Consider the following 22,225-nt stretch of genomic DNA (forward strand, 5'->3'; position numbering starts at 1 on the left):
TGTAGTTTTTCTTTTTTTATGCAAAATAAAATAAACCTAAGGAAACACCAGGCTGTGTGTGAATAATCTCTATGAAATGATTTTCAAATATCTTATTTAATAAACAGCCATCACATAAACAGAACAGAACTGTTTGGACACAAACAGTGTACAAAATAAAATGTATATCTGTAAAATAATCAAATAAAACCCCATAAAATATCTCTGCACAGTGTTTTTAAATTTAAACCAGTCACTGGATATGATATTGTGCTGTTTTGGCATTATTGTGAAGGTTTAGCTGCTGCTCTGCTTCTTTGAGGGCCGGTAGAAAGAAATCCTCCTCTGCAGAGCCGTCAGCAGCTTGGGAGGGAGAAGAGGAAGCTGCTTTCTCAGCCTCTCCAAGGTCCTCACATTCTTAGCAATGTAATCCTCACAAATCCTGTCAGGGACAAAGAAAACGTAAAAAAATTACTTTTCTATATCGAGAGAGAATGTCCTATTTAAAGTAACATGACCAAAGTTTTCTAATTCCAAACTGAAGTTTCCAGCATTAAAACCGTCGTTATTTAGAGGGAAGAAAACGTCACGCAGACAGATGAACGGTTAATATTGTCTGTTACGTTTCATTCATGTCTAAATCACTACATGAAGTTTTCCTGTTTTCTTCTTCAGCTTCATGAGACAAAGTTTGTTACCTGAACAAAGGATGTGGCTGCATCTGGAAAACAAGAGCGTCGTTGCAATGTCCCTGAAAAATACAGTCATACGAGATTATTACAATTATTTCATCTAGACTAAATGAAGCAGTTTTTCCACTTTGCAGTCAGTGCTTCCTGCTTTGATAACTTAAACAGATGGCAGCATGCTGCTCAGGCTCACAGTGTCAACAAGCAGGATGTAGTCGCAGCTTCCACCAAACACAACCACGTCTGAGTCTCTGCCGCCGCAGGCCGAGTGCCACAACCTGAGACAGGAAAAAAATCAGGTCTAAAATAAAACTGAGTGAATTTAACTTGAACTGGAGCTTCTCTCATGCAGACAGGGTCAAATATATAAATCCACCCTCAGTGGTTGGATGTTTATGAGAAAAACCGTCTGGCTGCATATTTATCCTCACTGAGCAATTAATTACAATTAAATAAAAAATACATTAAATAGTTCATTATTAAATACGCCAACAAGTAAATAAATGTCCCCCATCAAAAAAGTAAATTAATTTTTTTAATTTTGTTAATCAGGTTTTTCTTTAGATTTATTTATTTATATTTCATCTATGTATTCATATCATCACTTATTTCATAATGGTGTTTCATTTTATAGAGCTGCTTTGTGTATTTCACTGACTTATTAATATAAGTACTATTTCATGAGCAGTAGGGATCCTGAAATAACTTAATAAATAGTAAAAGTGTGACTGAAAAAATAATCTCCCTATTAAAAATATTTTTTACAATTATACATTTGATTAATCATTTACGAATTTTATTAAATTCTATTCTGCGACAGACTGGCGTCCTGTCCAGGGTGACCCCGCCTCTCGCCCGGGACGCAGCTGGAGAGGAACCAGCAACCCTCCCGACCCCATTAGGGATGAAGGGTGTTCAGATAATGGATGGATGGATGGATTAAATTCTATTTTATTTGTATAGCCCACCAATTCACAGCAAATATCTCAAGGCACTTCACAAAATTAATAATTTTTATGTTTTATTAATACAGTTTTTATTTATCTTTTAATTACATTTTGAATGAAACTGCTCTCCATAGAAACAAACCCCTTCAAGCTGAGCTGAAATTTGCTGCGACCCACAGAGAAAATCAAAATGTTTTCTGTAAAAAGCTTTCAGGACTTTATCCCGACGGTTCGTTTTCTACTCTCCTGACCTTCAGGGTCAGTCTGGTACCTGGGTTTATCCTGGTAGGGATGCTCAAACTCCCTCCACTTCTTAGTTTCTACGTCAAACAGCCAGCCGTCACCTGAAGTGATGAAGAGATGTGAAGTAAAAACATGAGCTGGATGCTAATCGGATGAATATGCAGGTATATTTGCTCACTCATCGGTTTGCAGTCGACACTGAGGCCTCCGAACAGGAACATGCTGGACTCTGACACGGCCGTGACCGTATGCCAGGATCTGCCCACCGGAGCCGCGGAGGAAGGAACTCTGCAAATGAATCACAGAGACCGTCTGCATGATACTGGACGTTTTCAGACAACATCTGGTCAGACATGTTGACTGGATATGATTGTAGCATTCTGTGTTTGTTTACTGACATTTCAGTCCACGTCCAGGATTCAAGGTCGAGGCAGTGAAGGTCATTCGTCCTGGTTTCCTGTGAGGAAAAATTAGCAAAGCAGCTAGCATCCAGCTGTACATCAAGCTGTTAATGCACAGATATTTACATGCACTGTATGAAAAGATAAACTTTATTTTACTGTCTGACATCAGGTCAGCAGTGGTGGGAACGCTTCCGCTAATCCACTGATAGCAGAGCTAATTTTTCTCTTAGCACTCGTCCTATTTTGCTAACTTTGAAAATGTTTACCACATTTAGCTTCCAGTACATTAATGTTTCCTGACAAATGTTAAAGTGCTAATTTAATTAGGTGTTTTGAAAACTTCCAGCTGGATAAAGTTCAAGTTTTGGTTATCAACTCTTAACAAATTCTTCAAGTAGTCAGACATTTACATTCATGCTCTTATTTTGACGAGTAAAGTCTGTTGACACATCAGTTCTATTTCCTCTCTTGTCTTTTTTCTTTCCCAATAAGTTTTTGACAAACAGAAACATACAGGAAGAAAATGAGCTAAGCATTTTAGCATTAGCTTCCGCTGAATGATGTGTTTGTGTAGAGCATTAGCATTAGCTGAACTAGCATTTATGATTAAACATTAGAACCCTGACCCAGTTAGTCCGGTTCTGTCAGAAGGAAAACATTCATCAATCTGTTGTGAGAAGCAAATCTGCCAAATAGTAAAGAAATGAACGTAAGGTTCTGATTTTGTAGGAAGTTTACAGCAGCATCAAAACGCAAAAAGAAATCATTTTGATGATCCTTTCTGGTGTAAAACATGAAAAGTTTAATACGATTCAGACACTAAGAATGAAAAGTTGTAGGTTTTTTACAGTGTTTATGAATATCTGGTGCCAGCCGTAGATTAGCGGTTCCCTCACCATGACTCGGCCTCCACAGACGTATCCTCGGCGCCCCAGCGTGGCGCCGGCGTGGGCGGCTCTGGGAGCGGGAGGCCGGCCCTGCTGGAGGAAACAGAACGGTTCTGGTCTGAAACCGTCTCGGACCGCAGGGTGGAGAGTTGTTCATGATGCGCTTACATGAGTCTGGGGTTCAGCCCAGCTGCCTTTAACTGGGTCAAATACATGAACTTCATTGTTCCATCCCCAGAACAAATCGTCCACCTGCAAACAGAACCATCATCTTAAAGATGTTAAAAGGTTCTGAGTTGGTTCCAGCTGGTTTGGATACGGTACCCAGGATGTTTCATCCAGGATGAAGTTTCGGTTCCTGCTGGTGATATCAGCCAGAACTTTATGGCCGTATCCTCCAAAGTAGACGAGCCTGGAAGAACAAAACAGCATGAAAATAAACATTTATATTTACAACAAAGTCATACACAAAATATTTCTTAATGCGTTGATAAATGTTGACCTGTGGTTCTTTATGTTGTTGCATCTTTACACTGAAATCTTTCAAAGCTCTCTGAACATCCCAGAACATCTTAGCTGTGATTTGGACTAAACTGGACTTGGCCTGTCGAACTTTAATCACTATACATGAAACTTAAAGTAACACGTTGGTGCTACTTTAGAAATATTTGCAAAATTATTTTGTAATGAAATCCTCTCCAAACATATTGTATTACAAGGTGTGTACATTTATTTTTCCTCTCATGAAGAACTGAGGGTTTGCTTTGGTTTGCTTTTGGATAAATGTGACTTTTTGTTACTCACTTTATCAATCACAGACAATAAAGCTGTAAACCTGAGGCTGGTCATTCATTGCACTTTGTTTACTGATTCAATACAACTTTAATATTATGTCTTTTTTGTACAATTTATTCATCACATTTTCTTGATCATCATTAAATCAATCTGCTCAGTGTTACTTATAATTTCTTTTGCAAGCTTTTAAATCGCTTCCACTAAAGTTAAAAAATAAGTCGTAGAAGTGAGAAATACTGCCACCTGCAGGTGGGAGTTAACATCACAAGTGGTGTGTTTTAGTAACTAGAGTCATCCAGTAATTCAACCAATTTACATGAAAAAACTGGACGGATTGCCATGACTACTTATATTAACCTGATTAATCAGATACTGTCTGACTGTTAGTTTGGTGTTTTTCTATAATATATGATTTGGGAGGAAAATGAGAAAAAAGTTTATCTTTCTGTGCAACAAGTGAATGAAAACTACCACATTTAGCAGGTGTTTGTTCTATATGGCTGCTATGTGGATGTAAAAAAATAATAATTATAACAATAACATAAACAAGACACTCATATTTAGCATTTGTTAAACTGTAGTTTCCCAAACTAACATTTTTACCAACTCCAGCTGGTCGGTTCTGGGTTGGTGTCACTTTGTTTCTCTAAAACTCCCCGGTATCAACTTCTGACTGAAATACACGATTAAAAGAAGGAATTTGTCGTTTTGAGTTCCTCACTTTCCGTTATAAACCCAGCAGGACAGTTTGTCTCGATGTGAGGGAGCAGAACCAGAGTCCGGGATGATCTTCTTCCACACGTACTGACCGTCTGTCAGGTCCACACAGAACATCTGGACAAACACAGGCAGACCTTCAATTACATTTATTAGGCTAATTAAAGCTCATTATGACTTTATCAAACATTTAAACACATCAAATTATTATACATTTACATGGAGGGTCCTGCATTTCTACCAATAGCAGCTGGATTTATTTCTATTCTATCAATAGAAGTGATAAATGAGAGGCAACATGGAAGCATGCAAAGAAAGATAGAGTAATAATATTAAAATGTATTAAAGTTAAAATACTAAATGCAAAAAAGGCAAAAATATGAAAACTAACAGAAAATAATGAGATTAAACAAAACGAGCAAATTCACAAAAACCAACACGAGATATTAATAATAAGATGTTTAATTTATCATCTCAATAATATCATATATATATAATAATTAGCTATGTTTAAAAAATACAAAACAGTAAACTTTGTACTATTTTCTCCGTTTGTTAAGAGCATCAATATATATCAGAAAATTGAAAATATGATTTAATTAAGTTACTGTGTGCAGTTTAGTGATAAAAATGACACTCCTTTAATAAAACAATGTGCTGAGGAAAATCATTTAAAATGGGAAGGAGGATTTTCAAAAACAGAAACTTGTCTGTGGGGTTTTACTTGCTACCCTAAAGTTACCTAAAAAAGATGTAATAAATAGTTTTATTGTCATCACAAAGTTAACACAAAATGTTGTGATAAATCTGAAAAATATGTAAAATATTTCTTCCATGTTAAAATTGTGTTCTTAATTGTGTCAGTTAATTCAAACCCAATAAAATACTGAAAGTTATGGTTGGAGCAAAAGGTTAATAATTTCATGGGAATGAAGGGGCTGGATAAACTCACACCTACTTCTGCCTGTTGTGGTTAAAAATAATCATATAATCTTAATTATAGAACAGAAGAGCAAGGTGAGGCGCTCTAACCTGATTGGTCTGTCCGCCGTCATCACATCCTCCAAATATGTACATGTTTCCACCGAGGGAGGAGCCACAGGTCCCAGACATGGAGGGAGGAACGTCACCGGCCATGTGAAACACCTGCCTTCAAAAAACAGGACAAAACAACCAGCGGATGAACCGCAGCCACTGCTGTCACAAAACATTAAACATTAAAGGTCAGCAGGAGGTCAACAGGAGGTCAGCAGGAGGTCAGCAGGAGGTCAGCTGAACCTAATTAACTCTTACCATATCCCTCCTTCCAAGTCATAGACCCAGATTTCATCACTGGGAATAAAAACCTCTTCATCTGCAATCGACTGCAAAATAAAACAGGATTATTAATAACTAGCATCAATGCACACAAAGTTAGTTATGATTTCATTAAACTCTTTGCTTACAGATACAAAATGGAAGAAGGAAATGAATAAGCACCAACATTTCGTTCCAAGAAACGGCTGTTTGGCACCAGAATTAAGAAATTGTCGGTCATTTCATCTCTTTGCACTTCAGGTTGTTTTGTGCCTGATGTTTTGGGTATGAAGTCCCTTTTGAGCCCACCTGGGGTATTACTGTAAGTGACATATATCCCCCTATTGCACTGTAAATGTATAAGTATCACAATATATTTTAGCACATATTTATAGTATAATATTTCATTTATTTTGCAACATGTAATGTATTGTTTACTCCACTCCTTTTGGAGCTAAATGCATTTCTTTATGTACAAATAGAGTATTATTATATAAAAATAACTGGATAACTTAGACAATGTCTTGTTTGTAATTATATATTTGTATTTATGTGTATGTATATACACATATTCATATTTTATCCACTAAGGGGTTTAACGTGCATTTGTTTCTTCTTTGACTTGAAATAAAACGATAAACTATATATAAAAAAGTAATTAATGAAAATACTTCACTAAAAGATAAACGGAGATGCAGTTGTTCAAATGAATTGGTACGAAATGACATGGCAAGAAGTGGGCAAAAGGGGCGCAGAGGGGATTGTAATCGGTGGTAGGAATAAAATCTCCTGCAGCAGGTCGGGTACGAAACGACCCAAAACTAAGACACGAAATGACAGCTGCAGCTAAGCGCAGTACTGGAGTAATGCTTTTCATGCTGATTTCCTTGGATCTGGTGACGTATTTGTGTATTTCGCTCACCATGTAGCCCCCCCACACATACAGCAGGCTGTCCAGCACCACCGCCGTGTGTCCGCTCCTTTCCCGGGCCACCAGCTCCGAGCAGTGCCGCTCAAAGGCGGGGTCCATCCTCCGTCCTGTCTGGTCAGCTGAGAAAGGGAAGAAACCTGTGTTTTAAATTAGGCTATAAACATATTTACACTCTCACGAAAGAGAAGAAACGCATTTTAAAGATACTCACAGGTTACAGTTCGCGTCCAGCTGCAGGGTTACTTCTTCTCATGCTGTTAATTTCAGCATTTTGCTCCCGAGACGCAACAAAAACAAGTTCATGTCTCCACCATCAGCTGTGTAAACACCACTACAAAATAAAAGACAACTTCCGATCCTCTACTTTCAGCATAATAAAATCTCCCCAAAGCCTGTTAATTCCTTTAATTCAGTTTGTTTACAGCGATATATGTATACTTTAAAACTCCACAATAAATACAACATTCTTAATTTATTCTCAATATAATTGTTATTCATGTGTAATAAAATACAGTCATATATGGATAAAAATGCAACTTTTACAGTTAGCTCTGCAAATAGTTAACCATGATCAAAGGAGGGATGGAGGTTACAGTTTGAGGATCAAAGTGGAAACTTATTTATTTCCCTCAACCCAGGCGGACAGCAAGCAAAAAACAGCGTGTGCTCATTTTATTTATTTAAAGTCTGCCGTGTCAATATAATAACTCTTTTGAAAGCAAAACATTTTGTTCCTTAACATTCCCAGTAAACCTTGACCCCTCTGAGTGCCTTACAGTTGATTAGTTGTGTGTAAGCAGAAAGGCTGTTTGTTTGCAGCATTGATTTAGCATTTAGATAAATATAAGTATTTATTATATTTCAAGTAAGGTAAGGAATTTTATTTATTTTTTTCTATACTTTGCTCCGCCTGTTTCTACTGTTCTGGAACATGTTCTGTGTTGTTTGGTTTGTTCACTGAATACAGAAAATGATTTATAATGGATCACAGGCTGGAGTATTTTATCTTTAGAGCTCTGTTTCCTCGCTTTTATTTTGGCATCGACTGCTGTAGAGGAAGTAGCGGACCTTGTACGGAAGTGACGGAATGTCTGCGGAAGTTGTCATTTAGCGCCAAAGTTGAGCTGTGAGAGGAGGAATAATGGATGTTTCTCGCAAAATAAAGACGAAGGTTTCCACCGGCTTCAAGATGAGAGGCCTTATTCTTCGACCGTATGTATTCATCACTTATTGAAGATTTTATTTTTATCTGAAAATAAATAGAATCACTTAGGAGCCTGGATGTTTAGAAGCTCTTAGTGTTTCCGTCACTTTAAAGGCTGCAGATTCATTAATACATTTTCTCTAAAAAATTGTAATCTTATATCAGACAGTTTAGAAATTATTTTTATACCGAAACATGAAGTTATGGCTGATAGTCAGCTGGAGGATTGTTGACTGGACGTCATAGCTTATCAGTGGGAAGCTTAGTGGAAGGAAAAACTGGAAGAAAAAGTTGCTCAAGCTTCACATTTCTTGAGTCAATCCAGAACCTAAGAGGCATCAAAAGCTCATTTTCTGCGCTGAGGAGAAAAATGAACAGAAACAGGTGTTTGAAATATATCTCTAGACTTTTTGAACACAAATTAACATTTGGATCGTGTTATAATTTATTCAAAAGCATTTTTATTTTTTTTAGAAAATAAAGTAAATTTTCAGTTTTAATTTTGAGTTTTACTTTGAAATATTTTACTGTACTCATTGATTGATTGGGTTCATTTACACTGGATATTAACGAGCATACAATATTGTCATAAATAAATCAAATTTAGAAAAAAAGCTAATTTCCATATGTATGGAATATACATATATATACACATAAACTGTACATAGAGTTGGGAAAAAAACATTTTAAGAGGATTATATCAAAATAATCCTCAAAATGGGCTGCACAGTGGCGCAGTTGGTAGAGCTGCTGCCTTGCAGCAAGAAGGTCCTGGGTTCGATTCCCGGCCCGGGGTCTTTCTGCATGAAGTTTGCATGTTCTCCCTGTGCATGGTGGGTTCTCTCCGGGTTCTCTCTCTAAATTCTCCCTAGGTGTGAGTGTGTGTGTGTGTGCATGGTTGTTTGTCTTGTATGTCTTTGTGTTGCCCTGCGACAGACTGGCGACCTGTCCAGGGTGACCCCGCCTCTCGCCCGGGACGCAGCTGGAGAGGAACCAGCAACCCTCCCGACCCCATTCAGGGAAGAAGGGTGTAAAGAAAATGGATGGATGGATGGATATATCAAAATAACACAAAATTCATCAAAAGTACCAAAACATCAAACAAAGATGAAAAGAAAACTTATGAATATATATTCGTTATTATATATTATGTATGTATCTGTTCCGTTTTATGTCATTATTAATGTTTCTGCTGTTTGTGTTTCAGTGAAGCCAGCCGGTACCTGGTGGAGGTTCTGGAGTCGGTGGATTCCTCTGAACTGGATGATGTTGTTGAAAAGGTTCTGGACGCCGTGGAGAAGCAGCCATGTAAGTTTAATCTGATGATGACGATGAAGATGATCGTCCTTCGTGATCCTGACCTTGCTGTGTCTTCATGCAGTGTCCTCTAACATGATCGAGCTCTCTGTGGTGGAAAGCGCCGTTCAGGACTGCACTCAGGCCGGGGATGACACCATGTGAGTTTCCTCAGTCAGGTCAATGTTTCGGTTCATTTCAGCTCATACTCTCATAATTATATAGATATTTTTTATTGGTAGTTCAGTGTTGATCAGAAGGTTTTATATGCTCATCCTTGGCCTGATGTGATCAGATTTATTATCAACACTGGTAACTACAAAGTTAGCAATGCTAACACTAACGCTTCAATCGTAAACATTCTTTCCATTAAGTGCCAACATGGCACTTAACATAAGCTAATGCTACTTCAGTTAAGTTTAAATGCTAAATTTGTTATATCAAGTGATATAACAAGTTATGGCTCATATGTTTACTTATCCAATAGTTTAGCATAAATAGGGAATTGAAAATGTTATTTATGTTGTTTATATAAAGCTTTTGATTAAAATTAATTACAGACCCTAAAACTAATTCAATTAGAAATTTTAATCGAGTCCAAGCACCAGTTAAAGTGTTTTAATTATGCTTAAAAACCAACATTTCTGATCATTAGCGTGATGTCAGGAGCTACCAGGGACATTTTATCCAGGAACCACTGGAGGAGGAAGATGATATAAATACTCCACTTTGTACAAATGAGAAACTTTAGCTTGTTTATTAAAATCAAAACAGTAGTTTGTTGTAAAATCATTTCAATGAATCAACACAAGCCCAGAGTTACTGTGATAAAAGCGTAGATGAAGAAAACCTTTTATAATTTTTAGTTTTGATATCTTGTGCTCGTAATGTGGCTCAGCTCTGTTGCTCATCTGATCGACCTTTTCCTCCTAGAGACAACGTGTTCAACATCATCGGAGCTTTTGACGTTCCCAGATACATTTACAGTGTGGAGAGGAAGAAATTTGTGCCGTGAGTTTTTCACCTCGGCTTGTTTTGTGTTGCTGCTGCCAGAGGAAAAGTTCTTCCTCTGTGTTTCTTTTGTGCAGGATCAGCATGACGGGCCACCCGGCGCCCGGCCTGTGCGGTTTGGCCAGAGATAAAGCTGAGCTCTTCAGGGAGCGCTACACCGTCTTACAGCAGGTCGGTCACATCCCAGTCATAACCGTAACGCTGCTGTTTGGTGTTTTAACCTAAATGTGATTTTTATTTTTTGTTTTTAAGCGTACGCATCGCCATGAGCTGTTCACGCCGCCGGCCATCGGAGCTGCTGTGGTGGAAGGTCAAAACAAGTTTCAGGTGCAGAATCTTCATAAATCTGGATAAGATAAAAATGATTCATGGCCTCAATTCATAACGCATTAGTTGATTTCTGCAGCTGAGGACGATTGAAGCGTTGCTCGGCAGCACAGCTAAACTGGGAGAGGTGATCGTACTGGGAATGATCACACAGCTGAAAGAGGTGAGCCGCAGGAGAGTCTAAACTTTCTGACATCTTCCTCCTTCTGCATGGGATTAAAAGTTGCTTTAAAAACATTGAGGAGCATTTAAAATCATCTGTTCTTTTTTAAAGGGTAAATTTTACCTGGAGGACCCGAGTGGGACAGTACAGCTGGACATGTCCAAAGCAATATCCTTTGATCGATTTCAGTTTGCCTACAGATTTAATATTTTAAACGGCATCAGGTGGATTTTTTCCTTAGCTGCTGTTTCACCAGTTTCATAGTGGTCTGTACACAGAGTCCTGCTTTGTGCTGGCAGAAGGTAAGATTCATTTTACATTATTTCTACTCCTGTAGTCCCCAAAATAAGCCTGGATATTGAAGGAAATGTGTTGAAAGATGCTTCATAAGCGTGGTGGTGGCAGCATCATGCTGAGGAGATGGATATGTAACGGGTTACAGATGTTTGGGTGGAATAACAAGGAAGACGTTTTTTGGGTCCATCTGGTGTTCCAACAGGACAGAGCTCGGTCCCGACCCGGTTCTGGAATGGATGAAACCGGCTAACATGAAGTTTGTGGGATGATCTATGGATTCTATATGAAAACCATGAATGAGACGTCAAACACTCAGCCAGGATTATCCCTGACATGTTATTGTGAGCACAGCTAGCTAGAGGTTAACGGCACTAACCCTAAAGTGGAAATCCTCAGCTTTAGTTAACGCAGTAACACAGCTGAAGGTAATGCTAAAGCGCTATCTGTACCAACATGGTAAATAGTGGAAGTATTTGTAACCTCTACTGGAATTTCTTCAGGCACTATGAATATATTTCATGTTTATTCTCTGGAAAGGAAAGAAAAGTGTTAGAAAATCAAGCAGACAAACGGTCAGTTATTCAGTGTTGCTGTGCAGCAGTGAGGAATTGTCTCGTCTCTGTTTCAGGTTGGTACGAAGACTCGGTGTTCCACGTTAACGGCTTTGGATTCCCACCAACAGAACCTTCGTCTGCTACAAGGTCGGTGCAGCTGGACGTTAAAGTTTTCTTCCACCTCCTAGACTCTTTGCTGAAGTTTGCTCTAAATTCAGGGCCTACTACGGCAACATAAACTTCTTCGGCGGTCCGTCCTCCACCTCGGTTAAAGCTTCGTCCAAGCTGAAGCAGCTGGAGGAGGAGAACGAAGACGCCATGTTTGTGATCGTCTCTGACGTCTGGCTGGACAGCGTGGAAGTGATGGAGAAACTCAACGTCATGTTCTCAGGTCTGATTCTGCAGCTTCTCACAGTCACCACAGCATCACAGCCGCGTTATCGTCTTGCTCTTTCTCTAACAGGATATGCTGCTCTTGCGCCAACCTGCTTCATCTTTTGTGGAAACTTTTCCTCTGCTCCGTATGGAAAAACTCAGATTAAATCCCTCAGAGGTAAGAGCTGGTAGTTTGAGGAGCATAGCAGCAAAAATATATTTCTGTAGTATGATAACGGATTTTTAAGAAACGGATAGATTAAGAAAAAATTCATTTCAAGAATGAATTTAGAAAATTATAAGCATAAAGACGTAACATTACGACAAAAAAGTCTTAACATAATGACAATAGTTATAATTAAACCAGAATAGTTGTAATATTTTGAGTATAAAGTCGAAATTTAATGACAAAGTTGTAATAAAATCAGCATAGTCGTAATATTACTAGAGTAAAGTTTTAATATTGAGAAAGTCGTAATATTCATAAATTGTAATTTTAGGATAATAATGTTGTAAAATTACCAGAATAAAGTTGTAATAATAAGACTATACTTGAGATTAAAAAAATAATAAAAATCTTAGTTTTGACCTTTAAACTCTGTCGTAAAATTTGACCAAGAATTAAGTTTATGGAAAAAATGTAATCTATTATTTGTTCAGTTAATATATTGAACCATGTATTATTTGGTTTTGACTGATTTTTGAGCATTTCTTTACCTGCTATGTGTTTTTGTAGAATCATTAAAGACCCTGGCTGATATCATCTGTTCGTATCCCAGCATTCATAGCAGGTAGGGTCTTCCTGCTCCCACAGATCAGCCTGGGTTTTGCGTCTGAATCGGGTCGTTAATGTTAAATGTTTTTCTGAACGTGTAGCAGTCGCTTTGTGTTTGTTCCTGGCCCGGAGGACCCCGGCCCCGGCACCATCCTGCCCAGGTACGCCTCCAGTCTGATCGCCTGTGCTCCTCTGAGCTGGACGCTGCTGAACTGAACCGTGTTTCCCTCAGGCCGCCGCTGGCAGATCAGATCACACAGGACTTCCAGCAGAGGGTGCCTGGCTCCGTGTTTACAACCAACCCATGCAGGTGAACAAACAGGACAAGACCTCACCTGGAGGGTCTCTGGTTGTTTTGCATGAAGTGACTGTAAAAATGTGATCTGGTCAGGATTCAATACTGCAGCCAAGAGATCGTCATCATGAGGGAAGATCTGGTCAACAAGATGTGCAGGAACTGCATCCGGCTGCCCAACAGTAACCTCGACATCCCAAATCATGTGAGTTTATTTTGTCAGAGGCAAATACAGAACCAAAATATTCACATCACTCAAAGCTTTTCACATTTTGTCACATGAAAACCAACTCAAAGTGGCGCATAAATCACAAATGTTGCATTTTTACAAATAAAAACTCAATCAAACTGTTTTAAAGAAGTAACCTAATTAGAAAAGAATAAAAATTCAGACTCCGTCCACAAAGACGCTAATGGTAGATTTTCATAAGTAATGTAGTAAGTATGCCAGGCCAGTAGGTGGCGCTGTAACATTGCCAAAGCATGAAAAAAACACTATGGGGCGCCATGTTTGTTAATTGTGAGAGTGACGTGTATAGAAATGTTTGTTTTGAAGATTTTCCACTCTGAGACCCATTTTAAGAACTTGGTGCTGAAATGATTAATCAAATAGTAATTGATTAATCGTTAACTGGAGCAAACAGACTCAAAAAAAGAGCGATGTCCTCTGTGTGGATGACGGCCTGTACGACAGGAAGCCTCTGTGTATGAACCTGAAGTCGTCTCCGGGTGGACGGGAGCTGGAAGAGAGCTGTAACTTCTGCTGGGGGGATTTCTGCAAACTGCTGAGTCAGGGGGGCTGAATACAAATATACACCACACTTTTCAGATTTTATCCATTAACACCATGAATAATTTAACTTCTACTACTTTATGTTGTTCTGTCTCTTAAAATCACAATAAAATACACTCAACTTTATAAATGAAAAGTAGAGGTGTTGCTGTTGAAGCTCCTCCATGTTGGTTCCATTTCCACTGAAACATCTTCCTCCTCCTTCTCTTCATCCTCCTCTTCCTCCTCTTTCTCTTCCTCCTCTTTCTCTTCCTCTTCCTCTCCAGTTTGTGAAGACCGTCCTGTCCCAGGGCCACCTGACTCCTCTTCCTCTCTACGTCAGTCCGGTTTTCTGGGCCTACGACTACTCCCTGCGGGTCTACCCTGTGCCCGACGTCATCGTGTTCGCAGACAAGTACGACCCGTTCTCCATCTCCAGCACCGACTGCCTGTGTCTCAACCCGGTACCAAAAGACCAAAACGAGAAGTTTGCCTCTTTTCTTTAAAAGATGTTTTAATTTTAGCTGCTTCTTCTTTCCACCAGGGCTCGTTTCCTAGAAGCGGTTTCACGTTCAAGGTGTACTACCCATCCAACAGAACTGTTGAAGACAGGTGGGACACGTTGTTGTAGTTTTTGACTTTCTCCTTCAGACTCATGTTCATAACTTTATATTTTTGTCTTCACAGCAAACTTCAGGGGCTTTAAGGAAAATCCTGAACCTGCCTGTTTCCCAGCCTTTGTATATTCCATTTGTGAAATAGTAGTAATCCATTTTGAATTTGGCTAGTAATCAAATACTTTATTTTTACGTTTGTTGTGTCTAAATAAAATTTTTATTCACTGAACTTAAAATGATCAGAATCCTTTTTATTCTAACATGAGAATTTTACTGCATATTGTTCAAGCAACAACAAGGTTTGAGCAAATCATATTTAATCTAATTAATTCTTTTCTCACTTGTGATAAATTTCAATTGCGAACTTAAAGAGAGTCAGGAGTTTTTGTGATTTTGGTTATTTCTGTTAGATATGTAATTGTTTAACGTCTTTTTATTCCTGCTGTTTATGTATTCTCATGTCATATGTGGTCATTTGGGTCTTTAACCTCTCCTGTATAGATGCTTCTCGTCTGCCTTTTTTATTGTTTAAGAACTATAAATTAAAAATAAAAAAGAACTCCTTTGACTCGACTTTTATTTTGAAAGTATTGCTCTTGTAATCACCTTGATGCTTATTTTTACATGCCTTTCCCACTAACTCTTATTTTTGGATGTTATACGACAACTCACAAAGAAAAAAAGACTTTTAAAAGCACCAAAATATTGCGATTTTTATAGATGTTCTGAATGTCTGTAACTCTGACAATTTGAGACGATCTGCAGCCTCGTTTCCGCTTGAAAAGTGGGTTATGTCCGGTCTGAATATAAGCTCAGAAATTGAGGATTGTTTTGAGTATTTCAGATAAGATACAACCTTTAAGGTAAGTTTGTGGCTAATGTGTTTATAGCTGGAGCAGGCCTGTCACATATTGGGTCAAAAATCAAAACAGACACGGCTAATAATAGCTTAGCTCGGTGCTAATTTATCGAAATGTTTTGGAACTTGGACCGAAAATGACAAACGGCTGCCGCTTGATTTATTGCTCTGTCTTTTAAAGTCGTTAAGAATAAAAGTGCAAACTACTAAGGTCAGATTTTACGCTTATTTTGTTAGGTTTACCAGCAGCTAAACGGGCTTTACACTCTGAATATTTAAGCTTTTAAAGAGGGTCAGCTGTTGGTTTAGCTGCTGTTAGCTAGCACCTAACAACGTCAGGTTAATTAGTTGAAAAAGCCGCAAAATGAATGCATCTTTTGTTGAATCAATCAATCAAACGCAAAGAAAATATATGAACATTACAAACTTTAACATGAGTGTGTTACTGTAGTCTCGATGAGGTTGGGGTTTTTTCTATAAAGTTTAACAATTTTGGAATTGATTTGGCTTTATGTTTTAATTCTGACCCAATCAGGACTCATTTTCTGTTTTCTAGGAGAAGGTACCATATTTTCTAATGTTGTAGGATTTCTAATACTCTGTAAAAAGGTTCTCTGGATCCTAGGAACCAAACAAAAGCCCACAAATTCACACATCCTGATTATTTTTGTTTTTAGACATTTTTGGGCAGCATTCCCATAATTGTACACCGGCATGACATGTTTTTACTCTAGTAAAAGTAAGAAGTAGCTAAGAAATTACTCAAGAGTAAAAAAAATATGAGTGCATGATTAGAATGTCTAATTTAATATTTAAAAATTCAGTCATCAGACAGACAAAAATATAGTTATGTGCAAATTCTGGTATTTTACCATAAATCTCATTAAGCCAATATTTGCTGTATGTTAGAACAGGGTAAAGTGCTTCCAGTGACAAAATATAATATTTACTATATATTTGTTTTTATCCTGAAGTTATTCAGCAGGTAGAAAATAACAACAAAGCTTGTATAAAAACAAGATGTCTCCTGCATGTTTTCATTCAGTGAAGTTACTCTGTGGGTTGAAATCCAAAACTTCTGCTCAAGTAAAATGAGCGATACTTCATTATATTAAAACATACAGTGCACAAAAAGTATATTTTTCCCAAAAAAACAACTCAAGTAATTGTAAGTGGTTATAGGGAGACGCTGTCATGGCAGAGAGGGAGGCAGGCATGGAGGACGACGCCGGAAATCTGCCGGCCAGAGATGGCGATGACGGGGAGGACGAGGCTTTCTGGGGGGGGACCAGGGGGGACGAGGACGAACAGCCAGGGGCCCATCAGCCGGGGGACGAGGACCAACAGCCGGGGGACGAGGACCAACAGCCGGGGGACGAGGACCATCAGCCGGGGGACGAGGACCATCAGCCGGGGGACGAGGACGACGAGGAGGCGCCAGAGTCTTTTGAGCTGGACACTCCGGCAGAGCGCAGCGGCCACATAGCTGTCGTTGATAGAAATATTATGTATGTGTGGGGTGGATACAAGGTAGGAGCTGAACGCCATAATCACACTTTCAGTCATTATTTTAGTTTTGTGAATCACATTCTGTTTTGTTTTTTTAAAACAAGAATGGCCAAAATCATGGATCCTTTGATTTATACCTGCCCAGAAATGAGGTGTGGACCTACAACATGGAGTCAGGAGTTTGGTGAGGAAATAAACGGTGGACTTCCTGTCGTCGTTTCCATGGCTGCTGCAGTTAAAACATCCTAAAAACGGTTGCACGTGTCTGCAGGATGAAGCATGTCGCCGGAGGGAACCTGCACACGTCCATGTCCGGCAGCTGTGGGACGTGTCTGGATGGGGTCCTCTACCTGTTCGGGGGCCATCATGCCAGAGGAAACACAAACAGGGTATGAGAGAACAACTAATCAATTCATCCCATGATAAGTTAAAACGAGCTCAATAATTTGATTGTTTTTCTCGTTTCTTTCTACCTAAAACTGGATGATGACAGTCTTTGGTCTCTGTTTACCTTACGCTTTTTGGAGGATCGTTTTACTCACAGAGATTTCAGTCTCCATTTTATTTGTTGTTTATGTTTAAAATGTCTTCCAGTGCCATTGTTAAAAATGAAAGGTTATTAATCTTTAAGAAGATGCACCTACATTATTATGCCAGTACTATAATATTTCTCAAAATGGTCTGAAAATAATATTATGATGTATCGCAGTAACTCCTGGGCCAAAATGTGTCATGAAAGGCCTTGTTGAGTGTTTAAAAGCAGCACCGGTCCTGTTTTCCTCCCAGATCTACCGTCTGCCTCTCAGGGCGCCCAGCCTGGTGTGGGAGGAAATGAGGGACCTGAAAGGACTTCCTCCGTCCTCCAAGGACAAGCTGGGATGCTGGGTCCACAAGAACAGGTGACGTCTTCCTTCCCCTGGCCGTGTTACCGGGTTTGTTTCTCCTGGATGATGTGATTTCTTTATCGTTTACATTTGCAGACTGATTTTCTTCGGTGGCTACGGCTACACTCCCCAGGGATCTCATCGAGGGACGTTCGAGACAGATGAAACGTCTTCTCTTATGGTCTGTGGACTGATAACAGCATCAGATGTAGAAGATAAGCTCCTCCTTTTCCAGAGGTTCTTTGAATGTATTTATATTTATTTGTATTTTGTGCATCAGTGGGACAGTCCTGAACGAGGCTGGAACAACCACATCCATGTCCTGGACCTGGACACGTCAGCATGGAGTCAACCCATCACTCAGGTGAAGATGCGCAGCAGCGCCACCTTATGGGCATTAATGCAAACTGGGGATGAACGATGCACCTGCAGTGACTCTTGTAGAGGTAGAATAAAGAAAAAGAATCAAGAAAGAGTAAAAAAGCAAGAAAGAAAGAGAAAAAATGATGACATTTATTTCTATAGACCAGAGAATCGAAGTCGACCCGGTTTGTCAGAGAGTTTCATCCCCATTAAAGAGCCATTACAGTGATTGAGTGGTTCTGGGTGGTTCTGGTGGTTCTGGGTGGTTCTGGTGGTTCTGAGTGTTCCTGTCGGCGTGTTTCAGGGGAACACGCCGTCCCCCAGAGCAGCTCACGCGTGTGCCACGGTGGGAAACCGAGGTTACATATTTGGAGGGCGATTCAAGGTGAGCTCTGCTCTGCTCCGTCCAGAGTCTGAATGTTTTCTGACTTTCTTTATCCACAACATCAATAAAACGTTAAGATCATAAATCCTTCAGATGAGCCATTTAAACTGTCTGAGTTGAAGGTTTACTGGGGATGTTTGGTTTTAATTATGTAAAAATAGTCAAATTGAGTTACAGAAATGCAAACATTCGATATATTTTTGCTCCGATCCTCCCAAACACTCTTATTGTTTTTCTCCAGAATTACAGACTGAATGATTTGTACTACATCAACCTGGAGACGTGGGAGTGGCATGAAATGTAAGTTTGAACCTGGACTGTGATCAAAACTAGTGATTATTTTAGTTATTGATTAATCTGACTATTAATAGGATAAAAAAACTGCCTCATTTCATTGATTATTCATGTACACCTTTTATATGTAATATTAGAAATGCAATAAAAGATGCAAATAAATGATTCAATTTATTGTTTTATGTCCTAAAATGCAATAACACCAGCTTGATTATTTGTTGAAAAGAAAACATCTTCAAGAAAAAAAAAAACATTAACTTTTGTATTTTATGTTATTAGCTTGAAAAGGAGGCGCTGGGACTCATTCTGGTTCAGATTTTAAATGTTTAATTTCTGTAAAAATCATGCAGATTAGAGACATCTGGTTGAAGCAGAAATGAAATGAAATTAATCACCTTCTCTTGATTTGTTTTCTTGGCAGTAAAAGGAAAAACTGACTCGTCCCGACCCGTTTTGACTCATTCTGACCCGTTTTGTTGCTATTTCTGCAGGAGCGTTCCTCAGCATCCTGTGGGCCGGTCCTGGCATTCCTTCACTCCAGTTTCACCAGATCACATCTTCCTGTTTGGAGGTTTCACCACCGAGAGAGAAACACTCAGTGAGTTTTTGTATTTGGATCCCCAGGCTGAGTGATCGTTTGAACAGGAAGTGATTCTGAAACGCTGTACCGATCCTCCAGGTGACGCGTGGCTGTACTGCGTCAGCAGGAACGACTGGAAGCCGTTCAAGCACAGCTACACGCTGAGCCCCAGGTAAGCATCCTGTCCTGGAGAATGTCTCTCTGCAGAACTCCTCTCTCTGCAGAACTCCTCTCTCTCTCTGCATTGCAGGCTGTGGCACACGGCGTGCTCCGGGCCGGACGGCGAGGTGTTTGTGTTTGGAGGCTGCGCCAACAACCTGCTGTCTCATCAGAGAGCTGTAAGCTGGAAAACCTCCAGGTTATGACCACTTCCTGTTTCAGACTGTCTCTCATCCTGTTCTCCTCCTCCGACAGGCTCACAGCAACGAGCTGCTGATTTTTAACGTCCAGCCCAAATCGTTAGTCGGGTGAGTGGTTAAAGTTTCAGGAAGTAACTTTTATTAAAATATGGTTTTCACATTTTTGTTAAAGGGTGGTATGAAGTAAAATCAACTTATTTGAACTCATCAGAAACAATCCAGGACTTTTGCCTTGATTCTTTCATGCATGTTTGAGAAACCATTTAATCACCATGGTAACTATCCTAGCCCCGCCTTCAAGACAGAGCTCCTCCTATGAGCTGCTGCTTCCGCCTGTCAGAGCAGCACCTGCTCTGCTCCTTCAGACTAGCCAGTAGCAATTAGCAAACACCTGGTGGAACAGCTGAGCTCCTTATAGGAGCCACTTCTCAGAGCAACACTGGTAAAAACGTTTAGATGGTGACTTCCTGAAAGACCAAGAGTTTTTAAAAAGACAGCAGCCCAATTTCCAGGCATTAAATTATGAAATAAATTTTTTTTGCAAACAACCAATCAGAGCCAGCAGGCGGGTCTAGTGCTGTCAATCAACCTCATAAACACGCTGCGAAATGTGTTAATGGCAGAGAGTCAACTCATCCTTACAGGAAAACTACTATTGGTGGCCATGCTAATTAGCATTAGCTTTCAAAACAGGCTTTATGATTGACAGCGCTAAGACCCGCCTCCTGGCTCTGATTGGTTGTTTCTAGTTAACACCGGGAGACGGCAGAGGAGATACAGCTTTTCTGTTTCCTTCTATACTTTAACAGTTTCAACTAATATGTAAAAATGGTTTTTATAAAAGTTGCAGCTTTAAAGCAACAGGAAGTGGGGCTTCTTTTAGCCGCTAACGGACCTGTGCTCCTCAGGTTCTGTATGGAGGCGGTTCTGCAGCACCGGGAGCGACTGTCCTCTCACTGGGACTGCCTGCCCAAACACCTGCTGCACAGCCTGAAGCAGAGGATGTCCCGGGTCAACACGCTGGGCTCCTAGAACCGGGCAGGACCCACCAGCTAGCTCTGCTGGAGCGCTAACGTGTGAAAACAGGAATTAAAATGACAAGAAGAAAGAAACGGTTTTCTATTTCTGATGACACGCCCAGTTATTTCCCTGCACAGCCAGGAGAACATCTGGAATCTCTCCAGAACATTTGGAAACGGGCTGAACACAAGGCCAACCAATCAGGACGGCCCTCAGAATCAACCCGCTTTTCTGCCCGGCAACAGCTCAGAGACGACTGCAGCTGGAAAAACAGATGTTTAAAGGTGAGGACAGGAAAAAACAAACCGTGGTTTAAAGTTCAGATATGGTTCTGGTTCTGAGGCCAGCTGTTCATTCAGTAAGTCCAAACACAGCTGACTGTTAGGGCCAGACCAAGAGATTTATTTATTTTATTAAGTATGAGGGTAAAGTTGTAAGATTACCAAAAGAAAGTCGTAAAATTACTAGAAAAAGGTTGAAAAAAGCTTGTTGTCCAGATCAGTTTGTGATTCTAGTTTTCACAATCGCCTCAAAGTTCTGCTACTGAAACTGAAGTACAACTTCACAAGATGCTCAATTTAATTTAATCTTCATTTTAAGTTATTTTTTTGTGTTGAAGTTATAAAATTACAATTTTATTCTCATTATTCCAACTCTTTGACTTTTTTCTCTCCACTTAAATCTTGTAACATTATGACTTTATTCTCATTGTATGAATTTCCATATTTTTTTCTCATGTCACAATTTTTTGCTCGTAACTTATTTTTCTCATCGCGGTACCAATACTTTCTTGTACTCCTCTAATTTCTTCTGGGTTATTGAATCTCAGAAAGTACAAATGGATATTTTGCTTTCATACATAAAAATCCAGAGGAGAAGCTTCCAGAACCCTTTAAATCCAAACCTGGGAGCTTTTTGGGTTCTGCTGACTCGGTAGATTCTGTTGATGTCCAGAAGAGGAAACCAGAAAGTCCTCTGCTTCCTTCTCAACCTGAACAGAACCTCTGAGAAAACCTCTGAGATGTGTGTAAATCTTTAAATTAACTTCATGCAAATGTAAAATAGTGAAATCTGGAGGTCCGTTTTTAAATTTGTTTGAACACTAAAAAGGTCCAATCTGAGCAGAAAGGCTGGGATTGTTTAGCAGCAGGTTACCTGGTTTCAGGTAATTTCGCTTCAGTTCTTGGCAGACTTCTGCTTGGAGAGCCGACCCGGTCGCCTGCTGGTTCTGCTCCATCTGTACAGCTGTAAATAAAATGGCTCCTGTAGCTCTGATCTCGTTGCACTGAAACGGTTCTGTGTCGGTTCGGCTTCGTCTGCACAAAATGACCTCCTGTAACTTTAGGTGAACCAAGATTGTATCCAAATAAAATGAAAATTACAAACAAACTGAGTCGG

General features: G+C 39.6%; 3 protein-coding genes across 9 annotated transcripts; 2 read left to right on the forward strand and 1 right to left on the reverse strand.

Moving 5' to 3' along the window:
• Positions 1-77: 77 nt before the first annotated feature.
• Positions 78-7,215, reverse strand: LOC122846462 (kelch domain-containing protein 1-like). 5 transcript variants are annotated; one of them, XM_044143449.1, is made up of 14 exons: positions 7,100-7,215; positions 6,880-7,007; positions 5,955-6,025; positions 5,694-5,811; positions 4,666-4,778; positions 3,474-3,561; positions 3,318-3,401; positions 3,159-3,242; positions 2,257-2,315; positions 2,037-2,146; positions 1,887-1,959; positions 862-946; positions 678-730; positions 78-421 (listed from the first exon to the last, which is right to left on the reverse strand). In XM_044143449.1, the coding sequence occupies exons 2-14, from the start codon at positions 6,985-6,987 to the stop codon at positions 277-279; spliced, it is 1,191 nt and encodes a 396-aa protein (XP_043999384.1). In that variant the 5' UTR covers positions 6,988-7,007; positions 7,100-7,215; the 3' UTR covers positions 78-276. The 5 variants fall into 5 exon arrangements, with proteins under 5 accessions (XP_043999384.1, XP_043999385.1, XP_043999387.1 ...); XM_044143450.1 differs by having other exon boundaries at positions 6,880-6,999; positions 7,100-7,209; XM_044143452.1 differs by having other exon boundaries at positions 3,159-3,239; positions 7,100-7,209.
• A 740-nt stretch (positions 7,216-7,955) lies between these two features.
• On the forward strand, positions 7,956-15,133 carry pole2 (polymerase (DNA directed), epsilon 2). 2 transcript variants are annotated; one of them, XM_044143455.1, is made up of 19 exons: positions 7,956-8,100; positions 9,300-9,400; positions 9,474-9,549; positions 10,322-10,399; positions 10,477-10,570; positions 10,652-10,726; positions 10,806-10,889; positions 11,001-11,057; positions 11,143-11,191; positions 11,815-11,887; positions 11,959-12,131; positions 12,204-12,293; positions 12,852-12,906; positions 12,992-13,051; positions 13,123-13,200; positions 13,282-13,390; positions 14,245-14,421; positions 14,502-14,569; positions 14,645-15,133. In XM_044143455.1, the coding sequence occupies exons 1-19, from the start codon at positions 8,030-8,032 to the stop codon at positions 14,661-14,663; spliced, it is 1,587 nt and encodes a 528-aa protein (XP_043999390.1). In that variant the 5' UTR covers positions 7,956-8,029; the 3' UTR covers positions 14,664-15,133. The 2 variants fall into 2 exon arrangements, with proteins under 2 accessions (XP_043999390.1, XP_043999389.1); XM_044143454.1 differs by having other exon boundaries at positions 14,245-14,372; positions 14,645-15,109.
• A 15-nt stretch (positions 15,134-15,148) lies between these two features.
• On the forward strand, positions 15,149-22,216 carry klhdc2 (kelch domain containing 2). 2 transcript variants are annotated; one of them, XM_044143457.1, is made up of 14 exons: positions 15,149-15,437; positions 16,616-16,963; positions 17,047-17,126; positions 17,214-17,331; positions 17,729-17,841; positions 17,923-18,007; positions 18,107-18,190; positions 18,494-18,574; positions 18,816-18,874; positions 19,360-19,466; positions 19,548-19,620; positions 19,699-19,786; positions 19,863-19,915; positions 20,716-22,216. In XM_044143457.1, exons 2-14 carry the CDS (start codon positions 16,628-16,630, stop codon positions 20,837-20,839), a joined length of 1,401 nt encoding a protein of 466 aa, XP_043999392.1. In that variant the 5' UTR covers positions 15,149-15,437; positions 16,616-16,627; the 3' UTR covers positions 20,840-22,216. The 2 variants fall into 2 exon arrangements, with proteins under 2 accessions (XP_043999392.1, XP_043999393.1); XM_044143458.1 differs by lacking the exon at positions 15,149-15,437 and adding an exon at positions 15,555-15,644.
• The last annotated feature ends 9 nt before the right edge of the window (positions 22,217-22,225 follow it).

This window comes from Gambusia affinis, linkage group LG16, assembly GCF_019740435.1.
Source record: "Gambusia affinis linkage group LG16, SWU_Gaff_1.0, whole genome shotgun sequence".
In the NCBI taxonomy this organism is placed as follows: domain Eukaryota; kingdom Metazoa; phylum Chordata; class Actinopteri; order Cyprinodontiformes; family Poeciliidae; genus Gambusia; species Gambusia affinis.